This window comes from Siphateles boraxobius, unplaced genomic scaffold (assembly GCF_051911475.1).
Source record: "Siphateles boraxobius isolate OS27281-9 unplaced genomic scaffold, OSU_SipBor_1 5, whole genome shotgun sequence".
Taxonomy (NCBI): domain Eukaryota; kingdom Metazoa; phylum Chordata; class Actinopteri; order Cypriniformes; family Leuciscidae; genus Siphateles; species Siphateles boraxobius.
The window spans coordinates 20,641,827-20,664,006 of record NW_027509141.1 but is presented as its reverse complement, the minus strand read 5'-3'; the positions used below and the strand labels follow the sequence as shown (position 1 = coordinate 20,664,006).

At 39.8% G+C, this 22,180-nt stretch overlaps 1 protein-coding gene across 23 annotated transcripts in view; it reads right to left on the bottom strand.

The window, feature by feature from the left end:
* The window catches only part of magi1b (membrane associated guanylate kinase, WW and PDZ domain containing 1b), a 139,980-nt gene that overhangs the window by 65,003 nt on the left and 52,797 nt on the right, over positions 1 to 22,180 (bottom strand). For all 23 annotated transcript variants that reach the window (XM_077203209.1, XM_077203213.1, XM_077203219.1 and 20 more), the window contains exon 2: positions 17,412 to 17,528. In XM_077203209.1, coding sequence (XP_077059324.1) covers positions 17,412 to 17,528 — 117 coding nt within the window. The remainder of the gene's footprint in view (positions 1 to 17,411; positions 17,529 to 22,180) is intronic.

The following is a 22,180-nucleotide window of genomic DNA, read 5'->3' as shown; positions in this document are numbered from 1 at the left end:
GAAATCCACTCAAGATCTTGCACCACCAGACGAAATCAAATAGAAAAGAGCAGAAAAATCCCAGAATCCTGTTCCGGTGAACATCAGGTGCTTGTATCTCAGCTAGCGCTGCCCAGTCTGTCGTCCCTCCTCCTCCTCCTCTTCTTCGCAATCTCTTTCTCTGTAAAGCGGTCGTCCAGCCCAGCGTTGAAGCTCAGCCAATGTGAGAGGCTCGCACAGAAAACACCATCTGAGCTAAACGTCTTCAGGCTCACACTCATCCACCTCCGCTCGCCCACCTCTCTCTCTCTCTCTCTCCACATCCCCCCTCCTCTTCCTCCTCCTCCAACACACACTTGCAGACGGATACACACATGCCTCCCGCTGCATACAAGACGCACTCTCTCCAGCTCACACAAGTACATACACAAATACAACGTGACTAAGGCAATCAAATGGTGGGCTAGGATGGGGATTAGAGGCTGAATGAGATTTAGCAGATAAAAATCAGGCTGGTCAAGCCAGCCATGTGTATGCATACAATACTATTGTTTAACTCCGGCAGGCCACTGGCCAAAATGTGGTCACACACAAAAGCCCCAAAGTCATTCCCTCCTTTTATAAGCCTCCATAAAAGGTGGGTGGAAAAAACCCAGACAAAATTATTGATCAATGACAGGAGGAATTCCTTTAGTCTTAAAGCACTAATTGAAATCTATGATATTGTTTACACTGATGTTACTGGTGTTAATGTGAACAATTTACCAGTTTGATGTATTTAAAAATAAAAACATGCTTTTATAGGGCATTCAAAATGTAAAATGTTTTGCAGCCAAAACAACTTTTCTGATGATGTAATCTTGGCCATGTGGGCAAGGAAACATAATATGAACCAATAATTTCACAGCAAACAATCCGTGATTCTATGAAAGCTTAATGGATGAAAACAAGTCCTGCCTGACATTATTCCCACTAAATATTCGGTTTCACTCAAAAAATAAAAGTTGGAGTTAACACTGGACCTTACTGACTTTTATTGTATGGACAAAAACCCTGAGACATTTATATAAATATGTACATTTACATTTACATTTATTCATTTAGCTAACGCTTTTATCCAAAGCGACTTACAATTGCTATATATGTCAGAGGCATAAAGGTTAGGAACAACACGAGGCTGATTAAATGATGACAGAATTTTTATTTTTGGGTGAACTGTCCCTTTAAAAATCAGTCTTTCCTTGGACTGAAATACACATATTGTTCTCCCATCTTTCATTTGAGCTTAAAATGAACATGTGAACTTGAACTGTTGTGTCCCACAGAAGAAATAAAGTCATTCAGGTTTGGAACTGCATGAGGGTTAGTAAATGATGACAAACTAGTCAATTTTGGGGTGAATTATACCTTCAAATATTTTTGTTGTCTTTTACAGGGATGTGGAATCTCATCAGCTTGGACTAAAATACACATTTTGTTCCCCATTTTTCAATTGAACTGAAAATGTTTGTGTGAACTTGAAATTAATTTAAAATAAATTAAAGGAATCTGGTTTTGAATGGCCTTGAATGGCCTTTTGACCATTAATAGCCACTCAATGAAATTACTTCCCTCATCCATCAAACAAGTCCCATACATCTCAAGCAAGTCTCTCAAACTCCCTCTCTTGCTTTCTTAACCCTCAAATTGAATGATTACAGTGGCAAAATGACAAACCCGCATCTCCAGATGAAACCCTGAGGAAATAGGCCAGAGGTAATGACAGAAAAATAGTGTATCTTGTAGCCTGTGTGTGAGCTTCTATTTTTGGGTGGAGCTCAGCGTGAATCATCTTCTCAGCTCCGTGGAGCTGTGATTCGGATTTAAAGCTCACCTTTTACATAATATCAAACTTTCAACCACTGAAGAAGAGCGGAATTGCTTTGTTGAGTAAAAAGTTGGAGGTGAAGGCCTTAGTGTGGATCTAGACTTCCATCTTTAGAGCTTTTCCGTATTGACTACATGATTAAAGGAATAGTTTACCGAAAAATCTATTTACTCACCCTCATGTCATTCAAAACCCTTTTTTATCTTTGGAAAATAGAAGATATTTTGAAATATATTTTAATGAAAGTCAGTGGTATTCAGAGTTGTTTTGGACCTCACTAACTTTCATTGTATGGACAGTAACATTATTCAAAATATCTTTTGTGTTCCACTGAATAATAAAAAACAGAGTTTGCAATGGCATGAGTAAATGATGACAGAACATTCATTTTTACATGAACTATCCCTTTAATTTAGAAAAGAACAGTTATTAATGATTGTGTTTAGGAAGAAAAGTGTGTGTCGATTCTGCTAGTCCATGTGGATGAGGGACAACTGAGCACTAGGTTGAAGATACTTTAGTATTCCTGGAGTAATTCCAGCCTTTGATTCTGAAGGACATCTAAAAAACTGGGAAACTTGCTGCAGATCACTCAGTCCTGGTCTTTCTTGTTCAGAAGCAGCACATGAATGGAGTGGTATTTTAATTGTGCCATCCAAAGTAGTGCCCCCTGTATAGGCTTGATGCTGGTCTCTAGTTTGTCTACTCTCACGGTGATCAACACTTTCTGAGGGCGCTTTTGACTTGCAAATGAATTCACAAAATGCTTTCGAATTCAGAATGTCAAGTGCTGTGAGCAAATGGACATTTCAGGCCAAGAACAGCCAAATCACAAGACTCGTCTACGCTCAACAAGGTGTTAGCCAAAGAAAACGTGGAACGGGATTTAGATTCTGAACATGCCCAGATTTTGACAAATTTCTCAGTATGCCGCCCACATATGCTTGCTCAGTGATATCAAGCTTGAGCTGACATATCAAAATGGAGCCTGGAAACTCAAGATGAACCCAAACAGAGAGTACTAGACCTACAAATAACCCATTTTAAATAGGATTTTGTGTTAAACTTAGCGATATTATGCAAAAATCATACCATCCAGACACAGACTGTCTGCTAAAACTCACTCGAATGTTTGTACTCCCTACTGAGAGCCCTCGGCTCCCTGCAGGTATTATCTCTCTTCTGTCTGCTAAATGTAGCTGACTTGCGACCGGGGCACTCTTCAGATCTACCCTGTCTCCGAGTCTGTGGTTGAAGTGCTTTGCTTGTCTGCAGACAGAGTGGTACACATGCTAAATGCTAATTAGCTAGCTCCCACAGACATCTGTGGCAGTGAATGCTATGTTAACACAATTAGCTAAATTGAATGATGCAAATTTTTGAGTTGCGTTTCTTTTCTTGCATATTAGGCTGAAAAACATCAGATTTTTATTGAAATAATGAAAGCAACAAGCCACAGAATCAATGAATACATTCTCTTAGATGTAGAGATCTACCTAGCAACAATGTTTGTGATGCCTAACATAAGAAGAAAGCATATGACTGGGCAGTAACCTGTCTGAGGTAGCATATGAGGGATCCACAGCGCGCTCTGTGGTGCGAAGGGCAGTGTCAAATTGAATTTCGCTGTACCGCTTCAACACAGGGCACTGTTGTTTAGGTGGTGAGTTGATCATTGCTCATTACATCAAGGGTGATGGCCCTTCAGTGTACCGTACTCCCTCTGCCACATCATCATTCCATCACACACACATATATATATACATTCGTACACATGCTCACCAAGGAAAAATTAGCTCCTTGCCCCAAAAGGACTCCAGACAATGGCTTGCAAATAAATCATTGATGAGAAAGTTCCTCAACTAGGAGCCATCTGTCCCTGTGAACAAGATGTGACTGAAGGGTTCAATCTTGCGCTCTTTTTCGTATTCTTTTCCCTGACTCAACCCCACTACAACCCCGACCCCACCCCCACAACAACCCCACCCCCAATCCAACCCTTTAGCCTATATATGAGGCATCCACCACACGCACTAAGCCCCATACATCACCCACAAACCCTCTAATCCGTTGCCCGCATCTCAGGAGATAGCGCGAAACGCGACCGAAAGCATGCGGAAAAATAAGACGGACTTGCCTCGCCACAGTGCAGCCTCCAGACGGTAATCCTTTCTTTCTTTCTGGCAAAAAAACGCAGCAGCAACCTGTCCTCAGCTGCAATCCTGCTGTCTGCTACCGAGCAGAAAAACAAATGGAGGGATGGAGGGAGTGAGAGAGCCAAAGAGGGGGTGTGGAGGAGGGGGGGGGGGGGGGGGGGTGTGGGGATGCAGGAGAGAGGAGGGGAGCGAGAGAGGGCAAGCAGGGGCTGGCTAACCACAGGGAGGCTTAAATAGACTGATAGATGAAGACGCGAACAGAGGAACTGTGAAGGAAATGTGAAAACACTAAGGGAGGGAGAGCCGTTCCAGCGGCATCTGTTATGTTGAGGGTCTTGGTGATGTGAAAAGCTGGAGCGCGAAATGAGGAAAAGACAAAGGACACAGCTTTTTGTTCCTTACTATTACATCACAGGACAACAATCAGAGAAATAAAATGTATGCATTTGCCACAAAAAAAATACTTCATATGCACCTGTTTCTAGCTGTATAGTTAAGGTTTGGAATAAATATGAGAAAAACAAAAGGGGAAAAATAGCAATTTCTTCAGACAAACACTAGATACAAAATGAAATGTGCACTGGACATCTGGATTTATAGCTCACATCAGGACATTTTACATTAGTAGCAGTTCATTTTGCTTACACCTGTCTCAACGAAATGGATATTTGTCTGCTTTCTCATAAAGAAATGTTACAAGATACATTTGTTCATGTTTTATCACAGGTGCCAAGTCTGTAGGCTTGTAAATACACTGCATTTTTGTACATGAATGGAGCAATTTCGCTGAACATATATCTTCTATTATATAGAATGAAAGAAACAATAACAATTATGCTATTTTTCATTATTATTATTATAGCTCCCTCCAGTTAACAGATACGGACACAAGGCGTTCTTGTTTACGGGCATTTATTAGTCAAATGATGTCCTCGATGCCATCAAACATGCCGTGAGAACTAAATAAAACATAAAATCACATGACAAGTTACAGAAATAAGAATATTCTCACAGAGAATAGCACATTAATAAATAAAAAACACGTTAGATTGACTGTTATTAAATCGTCACACAGTTATGCTTTACATTGATAATTACACATTAAAAGAACTATGCATACCTCATTGGCCGCGTTAACTCCAGGGGAGTGAAACAAACAGGTAACAAAGGGAACTTCTCTTCCGTGTGTCTCTCGGTGAACTTACAAATGTAATGACATTACCAAAAACGTAACGAGCCGCAGTTAGCTCTGTATACGCTATGACATTCTCCGATGCTACGATGCTGATGTAACATCAATAAACGTCTGAACCAACCGAACCTCAGAACAATAGTTCCGCTATATAAGCCTACATAAACAAATCCGCTTGTACATATATTTCCAAATAAAAGAAATGCAGATTAATAAAAATATATTATGATATATTTAAACGTGGTTACTTATTAAATTAAAACTATTATTTTATGGAACTTAAATTATGCAACTGTCTCTGCTGGCAGCTACACTCCCACCAAATCACTGGTGATTTCTTATTAACTTAATAAACATAAGATTCCAACTTAAAATTATGAGACTTGGTTTAAGTGAGGTAGCAACACCCAAGGCTGCATTAATCAGCTTCAAGCAGAGTTACCGTCTTGTGAATAGGCCGTTCTAGGTAAGTCTGCTTTGTGAGCCGCTTTCCTTGGTCATCCAGTGCTGATTCACTGATCAGCAACCGCAGCTTTCTCACATGTCCATCTTCACCAGGATACACTTCCGTGACCTTGGCGAGTTTCCACTCATTTCGTGGTGCATTGTCATCTTGCACGATCACGATATCGTTGACCTGCGCATTTCTGCGGGTTTTGTGCCATTTTTGTCTCTCTTGAAGATTTAACATGTATTCCTTTTTCCACCTAGACCAAAACTCATTGGTTAAGTGCTGAACTTTACGCCATCTTTTGCGAAGATAAAGATCTTCTTTCACAAAGTCCCCAGGTGGTGGCAAGACTATGGAAGACTTCATCGTCAAAATGTGATTGGGCGTAAGAGGCTGTGGCCCAGCTGGATCACTCAGCAAATGTGCTGTTAAAGGTCGGCTGTTTATAATTGCCATTACTTCGTAAAGGTAAGTTCTCAAAGATGAACTGTCAAGTCTTTGGGATGCCTGATCTAGAATGGATGTCAATACACTTCGTATTGTCCTGATCTGCCTTTCCCAGGCTCCACCCATATGGCTAGCAGACGGAGGGTTCATGACAAACTCACAGCCCAATTTCTTGAGGCATTCCTGATCCATCTCTTTAACCCCTTCCAAGAATTCACGTCTTGCGCCAACAAAGTTGGTGCCCTGGTCAGAACGAAGTTGTCGAACGTTACCACGCAGAGCAATGAGAGCACGAAGAGCATTGATAAAAGCATCGGTCGTCATATCATCAAGCACTTCTATGTGCACAGCACGAGAACACAGACAAGTGAATAGCAGGCCATAACGCTTCACTTCCCTCCTTCCATCTTTGACGTAGAATGGCCCGAAACAATCCATCCCACAATATGTAAAGGGGGGCGTTGTCTCCATACGTTCACGAGGTAAGTCTGCCATTCTTTGTTCCTCAGTACACCTTCTGAACTTTCGACACTTGACACACTTGTAGATGTAGGACGACACTGCATGACTGCATCCAAGTACCCAGATCCCGTTAGCTCTTAGCTCATTCATTGTAATGCCACGTCCTTGGTGTTGCACTCGCTGATGGTAATGTGCAACCAGTAACTTTGTTATGTGACTTGTCTTTGGTAAGACTGCCGGGTGCCTGATGTGAGGGTGCAGAGCAGCATGCTCCAATCGACCTCCCACCCTGAGGATACCTTGTCCATCCACAAAAGGATTTAGCCTTTGCAGGTTGCCTTTGGTTATTTCCTTCTTGCACTGAAGACTTTGAATCTCCACAGAGAAGTTCTTCCTCTGGACGATGCTTATGATGGTAAGTTCTGCATCTTCTCTCTCTTCCAGACTGCTGGCTTCGTTGGTTCTTAATGTCAACCCTTTGAACTCTTTGACACATCTCTTAAGTCTAGCGATGGCTTTGACCAACCTCGTCCAGCTGGAGAACTTGAGAAAGCGTTTAATCAGTGAATCTTCTGTTGTCAATGTCTTATGCACAAAGACTTTACGAACTTCTGGGTCTTCAACTGCAATGTCTCCCACCTTACTATCTCCACTAGGAAGCTCTTCACACCAAAGAAAATCTGGACCATTAAACCAGTTAGAAGCAATCAGCTCTTTTGCCTTAAGGCCCCTTGAAGCATGGTCAGCTGGATTTTCTTCCGAGGACACATATCTCCATTGACTTGGTTTGGTACTGTCCTTGATGCGCTGAATGCGGTTTGCCACAAAAACATGGAATCTTCTTGCATCGTTGTTGACGTATCCAAGGACGACCTTGGAGTCAGTCCAGAAGAATTCCTGAACCTCTGCTATATCCAATTCCTTTCTGAGCAGATCACTTGTACGCACAGCAACAACAGCTGCTGACAGCTCAAGTCTTGGAACGGTTGTGACTTTCGTAGGAGCCACTCTGGCTTTACCCATCACCAAAGCACAGTGAGTTTGTCCTGATGTCCCGATCACTCTCAGGTAGCTGCACTCTCCATATCCCGTGATGCTAGCATCAGAGAAGTGATGGAGCTCATATTTCCGGTCTTCTGGAAAACTAGCTGGAAGGTAACATCTGTCTATCTTGAGATCATCTAAATTCTGTAGGTCCAGGAGCCAGGATTCCCATTGTGGTCGAAGATCATCTGTCAGTGGTTCATCCCATCCGACCTTGTCCCGGCACATTTGCTGAAGCATTTGCTTTCCGACTAGAACGAACGGTGCTACAAAACCAAGAGGGTCATAGACAGACGCAACGGTCGATAACACTCCTCTTCTAGAGAACGGTTGTTCACTCACCACTATTCTGAATCTGAACTGATCTGAGGTAATGCACCAGTTAACCCCTAGGGCTCTCTCCATTTGGTACTCTCCCAAGGCTAGGTCATGATGTATTGCTGTTTGAGCACACTCTTCTTTGGGAATTGATTCTAGCACCTCCTGGCTGTTAGAAACAAATTTGTGGATGCGTAGCTTGCCATCGCTACAAAGCTGTCTTGCTTCACTGACTAGCTGTTTGGCTTCTTCTTCTGTTGACACACTGGTCAGCCCATCATCCACATAAAAGTTTCGTTCAATGAAGCGGATGGATGCTTCACTGAAGCGACCTTGTCCTTGTGCAGCAATGTGTTTGAGGCCGTAGTTCGCACAGCCGGGTGACGAGGCTGCACCAAACAAGTGCACTTTCATCCGAAAGACGGATGGTTCGAAGTGGTAGTCCCCATTCTCCCACCAGAGAAACCTTAGATAGTCTTGGTCTTCTGCTCTGACGTGAAATTGATGGAACATGCGTTCTATGTCGCACATTATTGCTACTGGACCCTTACGGAATCGACAGAGAACACCTACCAACGTATTGGTCAGCTCTGGCCCAGTAAGCAGATGATCGTTCAATGACACGCCTTGAAACTTTGCTGAACAGTCGAACACAACGCGTATCTTGCCTGGTTTTTGTGGGTGATACACCCCGTGATGAGGGATGTACCAAGCAGGGCTCTTGTTGATTTCTTCTTCAGGAACTTTCTCAGCATCTCCACGCGTCATTGTTTCTTTCATGAAGATTAAGTAGTCCTTGTGGTACTGTTTGTCTTTCTCAAATCTCCTCCTCAAACACTTAAGGCGATGAACAGCACATTTCCTGTTGTCTGGCAGACTCGGTCTGTATTCTTTAAATGGCAAAGGCATTTCACAGTGACCGTCAGGCTTAATCTTGATTCCTTCCTCCATTATTGAAATGAAGCGAAGATCTTCTTGTGAGAAGTGAGAATCCTCCACGCTTCTTTCATTAAAGTCTGACTCCAACATCTTCATAACATTTGGCGGAGTGACTAACTCCTTGACTTGTGTTCGACATATGTATCGGACTTCACTTGTCAGATTGGCAGACGACTGAAGGCATGGCATTACTTGTCTGACAATAGTTCTGTGGCTGCTTCCAATTGCATCTCCGTAGTCGACACAGGAACTTCCAGAGCCAACAATACTCCAGCCGAGGTCTGTTTTTTGAGCAAAAGGCTCCTCATCTCTGCCTGACACAACTTCTCTGGGTAACAGAGCTTGAGAACAATTGTAACCTATAAGCAGACCAACGTCACAGTCAATTAAAGGAGCAATCTCTTCTGCAAGATGCTCTAGATGAGGCCATGCTCTTGCTGTCTTGGGTGTGGGAATGTGACTTACATTGACAGGAATAAAGTCTCTTGAATAGGTTACCGGAAGAGTGATTTTCTTCGCTGAATAAAAACCTCTGATCTGCAACCCAGTTACCTTCTGACTTGGAATGATTGTACTTTTAGATGACAACGTTGAGAGTTTTAGTTGCACTGGCTCCTTCTGTGTGTCCAGAGCGTCTGCCTTTTCTTTCAAGATAAAGGTGGTGTCACTTTGGTTATCCAGTAAAGCATATACGAGAACTTCATGCTCTGGGGTACTTGTTGTTGACAACCACACTGGAATAACGGTGGACGTGTATGTTCCATTCATGTTTTGCACCACACGGTTAGAGGTGGCTTCCTTAGAAGCTCCATTTGACTGCTTAGAATCCGTCCTTTCCTTTGACCTCTCTTTGGCTTGGTTCCAACACTCCTTTCTCTCGTCATCTCTGTGATCTTTCTTTCCATCATCCTTGACCCGGTCTTCATGCAAACAGGTTGGGTGCTTCCTTTTACATGTGTCACAGACACTCCTCCTTTCACAGTTCTTAGAACGGTGTCCTGTCTTCAAGCATCCAAAACACAGTCCTTTAGTTTGCACAAACTTGACCTTTTCTGAGATTGACTTTTCTTTGAATTTTCGACATGTTTGAATGCCATGGTGCAACTTCTCACAAAAGAGACATGGTTTAGGGTCTGGGTTTTCTTCTGAGCTGCTTGCCAGCACCTTTGCACCAACATTTCGAGGCTTTTGTGTCTTAACCTTTTCACTATCACCAGACTTCAAAGCATGAAGAGATGTCACAGGGTTGCATGCGATCTTGGCTTCTCTTGCAACAAACTGAACAAATTCGCTAAAGCTTGGAAAATCATGTGTTGATTCTTCAACCGCAAGGACCTTTCTGTTCCATCTGGCAATTAGCCAATCAGGAAGCTTGTTGAGCATTCTCTGGTTTTCACCGCAGTCATTTAGGACTGCAAGACTCTTGATCTGCAACATTGCTGCTTCACAGCTTCGTAGAAAATCTGAGAATTCTCTTAGTTCAATGCTGTCCTTGGGTCCTATTTTTGGCCATGAAGTTATCTTATCCCTGAAGGCCTTGGCAATCACAAAGGGGCTTCCATACCTTTCTTCCATGATGTCCAATGCTGAATAGTAGGCTGCATCCGTGCCCAGCAGGAAGTAACCTTCAATAGCTTTCCTTGCAGGTCCTCCAACATACTTGCGGAGGTAGTAGACCTTCTCATTCACTGGAATATTCTTCCTACCGATCAATGTCTCAAAGGACGTTTTCCAGTCTTTGTACCTTAGTGGATCTCCATTGAAAACAGAAGGCTCTGGTATTGGGAGATGGCTTGCGTTGATCGACTCTGTTATTGCTTTGGCAAGTGCTGTAGTGCCATCTTCTTGATGAGCAATGGCAACAGGTTGCACACTTTGAACATTCTGTGTCACCATAGCAGGTTGTACATGTGTGGCGTTTTGTGGTGTTGCCACATGATGCACAGAAATACTTCTTTGGGTAGTTTTAGCTTCGGTTTTCACATGCTTACTGCTATGGAGCAACTCCGAAATCTGTTCGTCCGAACCCACTTCCTGTTCGTAGACCTGCAGACGTGCTTTTGCAGCATTCATTTTCTTAACTGTCTCTAAGCGCTCTAACTGCCTGCGCTTCTCTTCTAATACATTTTTTCTTGCAGCATTTTCTTCTTCTTGCAGTGCAAGCCTCTTTCTGTTCTCTACTTCGAGGTTCCCAAGCTCTTGTTCCTTAAGTTCCATGTCCTCTAATACCTTTAATGTGGCTTGAGTTGCAGCTAGCTCTGCTGCAGCTTCCAGTTTCTTTGAAGAGGTCAAGCTTGATTGCTTTGAACTGATGCTTGCAAACTTTGAACTTCGTGAACATATACTAGACCTTTTGGAGGTTGCACGTGTAAGCACTGAGCCTGTCTCAGTCCAGTATGCTCGTTCTTTGTGAGTATCTGGTACTTTTTCTCTTAATTCAATAGAATCCTCTGCATGTTCCATTAGCTTTCCTGAGACAGCATCACACGTGTCTACCCGGCGGCGCGTCTTGCCATCCGGAGTAGTGTGTTGACGTAAATCTTGGTAAGCTTGTTTTACACTTGTTGAAGCGTTACTGATCTTGGTCAAGTAGGTTTGCAGAATTTCAGTGGAGAATGTTCCATCAATTGCTTTCCTAGTCTCTTTAGCAAGAACTTTCCATTTGTCATAAGAGGTAGTAAAGCGATGTTGAAGCTTTTTAGTTTGGCTGTCATACAGTTCTTGACCCTTTTCTGTAAGCTCTCGGGTTCTTTGGCTTCTTCTTAAACTTTCCTCTACAGCAGCTTGGGTTTCTACAGCTACCTCAGTCTCTTTTGATGGGTTTGCATCTATATCAAGGTCTTTAAACTGCTGCTGTAAACCTGTTGCTCCATTGTTAGCATCTAAGCCCTTTTCATTTGTCTCAAACTCGTGCTCAGACATTTTCAATATTTTTGAATTGGCACCTTAAAACCTTTTGTTTAGTAGATAAAACTTAAAATGAGCTAAATAAAGTAAGTGATGAACCTAGCTTAATGTTACCAGTAAGCTTTTGTTTACGTTGTAATAGTGTACCTTAATTTTACCTTTAGATTTAACCAAGAATGTCTTTACAGTGTAATCTTAAAACAGAATAAACACTTCTCTTTAACACCAAAATAATAAAAAAAATTGAAAATATTATGATGGACCCTTTAAATAATTATTTACCCTTCAAATAGCTTAGCAGTAAATAACTTAGTGAGTTGAGCAATCACTTCAACATGTAAAACATGCACATTACAATGAACATTTAACTTTTAGCACTTATAGAGCCCCTTTAGCAGTTGAAGGCTATTCCACTTCTTAATATTTAACTTGTTTTAAATATTCAACTTCTTGTAGGTTTAACCATGCAATGCTCCCGGGATCTGCTTGCCTCTTAATATGTTAACATTGAATGCACAGTCTTATCTTTTGACGCTCACATTTAATGTACACGTGCGTGCAGCTCCGTCGACGAACGGCAGGCGTGGATCATCATCTCCCCCACGTCTCCACCTCGTGTCGAGCAGGCTGAGTTCTCACTATAGCTCCCTCCAGTTAACAGATACGGACACAAGGCGTTCTTGTTTACGGGCATTTATTAGTCAAATGATGTCCTCGATGCCATCAAACATGCCGTGAGAACTAAATAAAACATAAAAATCACATGACAAGTTACAGAAATAAGAATATTCTCACAGAGAATAGCACATTAATAAATAAAAAACACGTTAGATTGACTGTTATTAAATCGTCACACAGTTATGCTTTACATTGATAATTACACATTAAAAGAACTATGCATACCTCATTGGCCGCGTTAACTCCAGGGGAGTGAAACAAACAGGTAACAAAGGGAACTTCTCTTCCGTGTGTCTCTCGGTGAACTTACAAATGTAATGACATTACCAAAAACGTAACGAGCCGCAGTTAGCTCTGTATACGCTATGACATTCTCCGATGCTACGATGCTGATGTAACATCAATAAACGTCTGAACCAACCGAACCTCAGAACAATAGTTCCGCTATATAAGCCTACATAAACAAATCCGCTTGTACATATATTTCCAAATAAAAGAAATGCAGATTAATAAAAATATATTATGATATATTTAAACGTGGTTACTTATTAAATTAAAACTATTATTTTATGGAACTTAAATTATGCAACTGTCTCTGCTGGCAGCTACAATTATTGTTAATAAATAATTTGGCATATCATTTTTATTGTATATAGCCTATATCAAAAAATAAATAATAATAATGTATACATCAATTGGCAGAAATTTCATTAAAAACATAAAAAAGATTACTTGTATTATTGTCGTTGTTGTTTTTATTAATATTATTATTTCATATTTTAATTAATTATTTGAAAATCAAATAATCTGCACCAGTAAAACTTTAACTCAGTTCATAGTAACACTGACAAACTTTGTGAGGTAATAGACCTTGGTCAGGCTGGACGCACATAATGACAGCTGAATCTGTCTCTGTATCTTTAAATGTATTAGTGGCACACAGTCCTATCTCACGGTCACTTGCCTTCATTGTCACTCTTCTCCAGCCGGCCATTACACCCCCAACACAAACATACACAACACACACACACACACATCATTATACACACACTCCGTCACTGGCCACCTGGTGAGGCAACTAGCTGCTCAGGCTATCAGTGCACAAAAGAGACAGCTGCACCCCTCCACATTCCTCATGTATAAGCACCAACTGACCCTCACACCCACCCACCCTCACATTCACAAGCTCTGATCAATCTTGACTCTTCGCAGTCATGTTCACCAGCACCACGTCATGTAAAATTACCAGGTAATTGACAGCAAGATACCATCTGCTCCATTAAACCTTATCCTAAAACGACATGCTTTCATCAAGATCTGTTTGCATCCTGCTGGAACAAACCGCTAATAAACATGTAAGAAAGTGAGCTAAAATGTACATTTGGCAAGGAGAGTAAAACACAGAGTAAAACACATCAAACATGATCTAGACCTAAATGACCAAAATTTTACTTCAGGCACTACTATAATCTTATTTATCAACTTACAACAGATAAATACTGATCCCAAATCAGCATGAGCTGCCGTTATATGAATAGTCCCAAATGCTAAACTGCTTTAGAAGTTGATTCTGGAGCATCTGGACACATCCCCACGCTCAGAGGTGGCCGCTCCAGTTTCACATAGATGGCCTCTTTCACAAATCTCATCTGTCTTCAATGTCCACAATCTACATTGCATGCCTAAAAGTGAAGCGTGCAATTTCTAAACCAAACGGTTTCTAAAACAATCCCAAACTCAACCCTCACCCCATCTCCCATTGTTAGACCAAACCAATTCTGTTTGGTGACACTAGTGGCAGAAATGTCACACTTTAAATTTAAACCAATGATTTTTGTCTTTCAAGTTGCACACAAATGGATGGCTTTGATTTCTGGGAGGCTACGTCTGTGTATTTGTATCCATGAAACAGTGAAGTTGAGAAGAGAGATGGAGCCCACTACTTTGATCGGTACTTCCCTCCCATCTGTCCCTCCAGCTGTCTCATGTCTATCAATCACTCTCAAACAAACACTCAATTTCTGTCACATCAGCTAATGGATCAGAGTGTTTAATCGGAGACAGTCTACTACAGCTTTGTTAAATGGAGAAAGACACATAACTCACCATCCAAACAGTTTAAAGCTAAGCGGTGGTTTCCTTTCAACTAGACAACATTGAGAGTGCTGCTACAAATATTACGACTAATCACAGAGCACAGAGAAGTATGTCAGCAAAGCTGTAGCAAAAATCCAGTGAGAAGCCTTGCTGTCTCTTGCCTTACTCAATACTAGAGTTTAGCGTTGTTGTCTTAGTGACATGCTAACATCAAACATTGAAATAAATTGTCATGTCTCCTGCGCAGTAGAGTTTGGCGTTAGCATGTTGCTGCTAAGATAACCAAGCAAACTGATACAACTTTGTAGCTTTGTTGTCTTAGCGACATGCTAACATCAAACTCCACTGAAATAAATTGTCAAGTCTCCTGCGCAGTAAAGTTTGGCATTAGCATGTTGCTAAGCTAACCAAGCAAACTCATACAATTTTGTACATAAAATATACACAGCATTTACAAATAATGGCTGAAATATTAATTTTATGATTTGCACTTAATAAAAGTACAAACCAAGTAAACTGGTACACAACGTACACATCAACTGATCACTGGGGTTCCTCAGGGTTTAGTTCTTGAACCCCTGCTCTTCTCCAAATACATCACTGGGACCTATCATACTGGCACATGGTTTATCTTAAAAAATCTGGATTTTTTGTTTGTTTTTAATGAGCTGAGTGCCATTGCTGATGACACACAGCTCTACCTTTCGTTTCAACCAGATGATCCCACAGTAGCTGTACGAATCTCAAACTGTCTGGCGGACATATCGACATGGATGAAAGAAAATCACTTGCAGCTCAACCTGGCAAAGACTGAGGTTCTCGTCTTCCCCGCCAATCCGTCTCTACTGCACGATTTCACCATTCAACTGGGTTCATCATCTATAACCCCATTAAGGTCAGCTAGAAATCTTGGAGTAATCTTTGAGGACCAACTGACCTTCAAAGACCACATTGCAAAGACAGCTCAGTCATGCAGGTTTGCACTAAAAAACATTCGGAAGATTAGGCCTTTCCTAGCTGAGCATGCAACACAACTTCTCGTCCAGGCCCTGGTCATTTCTAGGCTTGATTACTGCAATGCTCTTCTAGCTGGACTTCGATCATGTGCAATCAAACCTCTACAAATTATTCAGAACGCTGCAGCACGTCTTGTCTTCAATGAGCCCAAAAGGGCCAGAGTCACACCTCTCTTCATCTCTCTGCATTGGCTAGCACTCGCTGCTCGCATAAAGTTCAAGGTATTGACGCTTGCCTACAGATCTACCACAGGCTCAGCTCCATCCAAATCCACTTGCTCTTACGAGTCTACATCCCAACCAGAAGCCTACGATCGGTAAATGAGAGACGGCTCATTGTGCAATCACAGAGAGGCACAAAATCACTCTCCTGAACATTTTCGTTCACAATATTCAAAAGACAACTGAAAACTCCTTGCTTCCATGAGCACTTAACCTCATCATCATTTTTCTAGTAAAACTTTACAATAAGGTTAATAATGTTATCATTAACATTAGCATTATGTATCATGAACTAACTATATTAAAAAAAAAAATTATACTCCAGGCTTCAGTGTCACATGGTCCTTCAGAAATCATTCTGATATACTGATTTGGTGATCAAGAAACATTTCTTCTTCTTATCAATGGTAGTAACTGATACATTTTTTCAGGACTCTTTGATGAATAGAAAGTTTAAACGAACAGCATTTATTTGAATTATAATGTTAAAAGCATTACAAATGTATTTACTGTCACTTTTGATCAGTTTAATGCATCCTTGCTGAATAAAAGTACTGACTTCTTTATTTTAAAAAAATCTTACTGACCCCAAACTTTTTATCTGTAGTTTATGTAAAAATGAACATTAACCAAGAATAATAATAATTGCTGTTAAACTATTATTGGGTGTTATTTCATGTTAGCTGTTTCAATAACTGATGTTAACGTAAGTACTATAGTAACATAAAAATAAAAATAAACATTCTCGCAATTCATTCTGGAATTGTATTTCTTTGCAATGCATTCTGGGATTTACATATGATGATAACAAAAGAACAATGTTGCTGCCTACTTTTTAGAACAGCTTTAATGTTTTTTTTAATGAGAATGTCATCTATAATTCCTTAAAATGCAGTCTATGGGCTGCTCACTAGGTTTTTCAGCAGAGCTTTAGTTTCAAATCATTTAAATGTAACAGGTAGCATAGCATGTATTAATGAAAAACTCGATTTGTATATAGACATACATGTACATCAAATTGTGTAAATTGCACAAAGATACAGTATTAGGGTCCGTTCACACAGAACGTGTTTTTCATTGCGCTACTTTTCCATTGTTTTTCTATGTGAACACAAGCTAGATGGACGTGCATAACTGTTGCATCTTCTGCAGCGTCTCACGCATGTCACGTCATTCTAAAATCGCGACGCTCAGGTTAAAATCAGTTTAACTTTTACGTGACCTAGCGGGAAACAGATAGACATGCACAAGGGAAAAATCTATGTGGACTTCTAGAAACATCTGTTTTATAGAACTGAAGCACTTCCACTTGACTGCATGTATCCAATACTGTCTTCCTCTACACAAATACAAAAACACAAACTATTTCATCACACTTCTCCAAGAACATGTCTGCCACCTACTCGATCGAAAGGAGGATTTCTGTGAATATTGATAGCGTCCTCATTTCCCCCGTCTCAGTACAAACAGTCCAAGCCATCACTTTGTTGTGCGCACAGCTTCTGCATATGATGTTTAGCAAAAGAATATAATAGAGAGAAATAGAGCACCATATAGAAGGGTACAGTACAGAGAATAGACTCTCCACTAAAGTTGAGTGTTTTGAAAGTCGTAAAAAATGTAAAAAAATACTCACAAGGCACAGCATGGCGGTAGAGGTTGTCTCGTATGGTTTGCTGAAGCTCGTAGTCGGCTGAAGATTTCGGAAACCTCTGGCTCAGGTAGTGCTTCAGGTCTTTATTGAGTTTATTTCCTGCAAAACAAAGGGGAAAACACAGTTAATGATGCTGAATCATAGGCAAACTCAGAAGATATCTGCAGTAGTGCAGTTTGCTTCTGACTCATTGTTTCACTACCACTGGATAAAAGTTCCTGCTAGTGGCTAATGCAGCTAACAGTATCTAAACTGTCTAATATAATCATAGCAGGCACATATTTGTTGTTGAAAGCTCCTATAGTATTGCGTTTACAACACTCAGAACACAGGTATGTATCCTGTATTTATTGTATTGTATTTAGGGGAAATTCCACAAAAAAGACAGATTTCTGTTAAAAATATTATTGTTCATGACTCATGAGTAAAACAAACTCGTAACTTGTCAATGGCCTCAAATAGTAGGAGTTTAGGAATTTTTTAGAGAGCAGAAATGGAGGAAGTGGACAGCTATACGAGATGCTAATAGGCGCATATACTGTACACACTACTGTTAAAAAGTTTGGGGTCGGTAATATTGTTTTAAAAGAAATTAATACTTTTATTCAGAAAGGATGCATTAAATTTAAAATTTAAATTTTCCATTCATCAAAAATTCTAAAAAAAGCATTTTACAAACACTGATAATAAGAAGAAACTTTTCTTGAGCACCAAATCAGCATATTAGAATTCTTTCTGAAGGATCATGTGACACTGAAGACTGATTAAGCAATGATGCTGTAAATTCACAGGAATAAATTACATTTTAAAAGATCATTAAAAAAGAAATTAAAAATTTAGTTTATGATTGAAGAGTTATTTCAAATTGTAATAATATTTCACAATATTACTGTTTTTGCTGTATTTTGATCAAATAAATGCCTTGGTGAGCATAAGAATCTTCTTTCAAAAACTTGATAGTTAGTAAACCATAATGGTTTACAATTGTTGTTGGATGTTTGCATCAAGTATGTCTGGTAACTATGTTTCTCAATATAATAAATTAGTAACAAAAAAACATTTGTAAACATTTTAATCGAAGAACATGGGTGTGAATCTGTAATCCATGAGACATTAGCACGTAGTAGCACACCTCCTTTCACACTCATGGGGATACCTGGCTGCCACCTCAACCCAGTGCAAGCAATAGAGTGGGCCATGTGAAACATTTCCCACCCTCAGCTCAACCATCTGTTCAGAAGACACAGATCGCTTACCCAGCACCATTTCAAAGAGATGCCAATAGCCAAAAGCTGTTTATGTGTTAATGTGGTTCCACTGGGTGCCCGCACCAATGCCAGATCACTCGCCGGCATTGCCTTCCGACAAACTCTCGATTTCTCACATGTACAAGTGACTCCAGGGATATCCCTTTACCGGATTAATGGGAATATTGCATTTCTGGAGAATTTCTTTGAATGGATAGTCTCATTAAGGCCTAATGATGTAATCAGTTTCTCAGTTTTCTCTTGCCAGCTTTGTAGTCTGTTGTCGATCAAATGAAACTGCATTTTTAAACTTTATGAATACATATATAATTGATTGTAATGGTGATACTAAGGGCTGCAAGTCCTAAATGCCATCCTCTGTCCTTGTAGTTTTGATTTGAATGCAAACTTATGTGACATAAACCAGCATAGACTGTCTGGTAATAGTCCACTGTGAAGTTTACACCAGTCAGGGCTCATAGAGGGTGCATAGAAGATGCATAAACTAATGAACAGCATTTTGCATCCTGAAAGAACAAATGGAGACACCCTGCGATTTTGTTAAACCTACAAGCCGTGATCAAGATGTGAAGCTAAACACATGTTCAGAATCATCACCTAGTCACTAAACCGCTGTGATTTCCAATGTGGTTCTTCCTGTGGGGTGTTTCGGGAATACGGGATTACCTTTGTACAACACACTGACTAAGATAAGTGTAGACTGGAGGAGTCTGATACAATATCACCACTTCTGCATTGAATTCTGGCTAAGAAATGAAAAGAAAAATGGATCAAAAAGTCCAAATTAACTACTTATGAGATCACAACAGTTTAACAACTCAAAAGTCTACATCTCAGGATGAAAACAGCCTGTTCGATGTGGACAAAGCAAAATCAATCTACACATACTTTTACAAATGGGCACTTATTGCAATTTCCTTCATGAAACAGATAATTTTGCAGAAACGTCAAACCATTTTCCCATTTTGTGATCAGAGGATGTGTTTTAGGTCTACTGAAACTCGTTGTCCTTTTTTTAATACTCTTTCATTTTTACTCTAATAATAAACACAAAAAATGTTTTTAAATATTTAATATTTTTGCAAAAGTGAAATCACAAAATCCAGAGCCTTTATGGATCTTTAAAGTCAGCATGAAATAGAAATTCACCTTATCAATTTGCTAAATGCATGTTTTTGATCTTATTGTGAGTGATTCATCCATGCATACGTTTCATTTTTTAACTTTGACCTAATATTTAACTTTGACCTAGTGCTGGACTTCTCCAATCGTTTAGTCAATTTAAATCCCTTCCCTTTCTAACAATTGACTGCAAGCTTGCATTTAGATCTGCTTCCATCCAATCAACAACCAACAGACAAAACCAAGTCTCTGCCAAGCATTATTTTCTTTTACAATAATTGAATATTTAATAATTAATTGCCACAGAAATGCTTTTAAGCTCTTAAATATATTTAAGTGTGAGTGTATTTAATATTGTGGTCTACAAATCCAGAACATTTATGGATTTTTAATCGTTCAGTAAAATGCACAAACATTTCTCATTGGTTTCTCGATTGAAATGCAAGGTGAGGTAAAAATGTACTTTTAGCCTATAGTTCGTGTTATTGCTGCTGTGTTGAGGAGGCTGTACAATTATCTGTAGAAACAGCTCTGCCAGGCAATGTGCAAACTAGAAGGTCAGAAATGAGCTCTTCTCTTCTAATTGAACCTCTGGAGGATCGTTTCTTAATCTAGCCACATCCAAGTCTAAAAATACGTTTTGATGCGAAACCCATTAGATTGCTTTTTCAGAACTAAAACGGGAATTATATGCGAGTGTGAAACTTCCTGTTGAGTTGGTGTGTGCAGTCTGGCCTCGATGTTAGCGCCGCGGCATACCGCTGTGAATTAATCCCTGCAACAGGTTGCGAGTCATTACTCAAACCTACGGCAGCCAGACTACACACCCACCCCCAATCCATCATCACAAACTCACTTTATTCCAATTAGCTGCTTACTAGTCTGACTCAACGTCAAACAGCGTTAAACCTGACGAGATCTGAGCTTCAGGACACGCGGACTGGGATGTGAAGACAGAGAGATGTGAAGATTATTTTACAAATTTTGAATAAAGACAGTTTAGGTTTTGCAGGTCCTTACTGTATGTCGCTACCACCCAGGCACTGTCATGGCCTGTTGGTTTGAGTGGACATTTGCAACTAATGAGTAGAAAATATTTTACTAGTATGTGAAAGTTTTATCGCAATCCCCGTGTCTATAATCAACACCAGTGGTTTTCAAATTAAAAAGGGGCCGCCATGAATATGTTAGTAAAAACTAAAATGAGATAAATAACAAATGCATACAAATGTTTTATTCAGAGAGAACAATTACAATAGGCACATATTTCTCACCTAAACAGGCATTCATTCCTATAGAGAAATAATAGAGAAATAAATAAGGAATAAAATAGAATGTTTCAATAATGAAGACAATATGTATTATATACAAAACTTCAAATAAAGAAAAAAACTTTAACCCTCTGTTATTTTTGACTGAAATTTTTTCTTTCTTTTTTTTTGCTTCAACAGAATGGTATGAAATTTGGTAAAGGTTTTGGCACTTGCTATGTGAACAAACATCATGGACATGATTCGAAAAGCTTAAATGGTCCTGAAAAAATAGTCACCCTTTAACGACTCACGGTCAAAAAGGACTGAATTGGAAATTAATGGGAAACGAATTTCATCTAGTGGCACCTTTTGTACTGTTCTCAAACATTTATTTATTTATATTTCATATATAAATTTTAAGTTCACTTTTTTCAACTTTTTTCACTTCGGCAATAATCTGCCAATTGTTGTCTTTCAAAGGAGACCACACTTAAAATGTATGACAGCTCAAAAAGTGAATAAATTGAATTACTGCATAAATAGAATGTAGTACCATAAAATCCCCTAAAAATACAAAATATTAAAGAAAAAACATTATCAAATTCAAAATATAGTGCATTCATTTCATTGAAATAATTTTTTTACCTCTACTCGAAGAACACTAAGTCAATTTGGAATGATTTGAATGTTAAAGATCAGCAAACTGTTCCAAAGAGAAAAAACATGATGTAAGGAAGGAGAAGGCCCACCGTCTCTCTCTTTAAAGACCCCTGATCTGGAATATCGCCTTTAATTACTGTGCCCTTATTTGGTCTGGTAAATACAAAAGGGGTAAAAAAATAAAAAATGTAGTGTACTGAAATGTTTAGGGTGTGTCTTTACACAGACCCATGCACTTTTTACAGACAGTGAGTAGATTACACAAGACATAATCATATTATGTGCATTGTGAGTGATATGGAAAAGGCTTTAGCGCAGGGCAAAGAATGGTTCTAAAAGCACCTTTTTGTGGAAACAAGTGTTTTGTGAAGATGATATAATTACAGCATATTTTTTAAACGGGGAGTGCAGCATATCTTAAAACCAATAATAATCACATTCCTCGCAC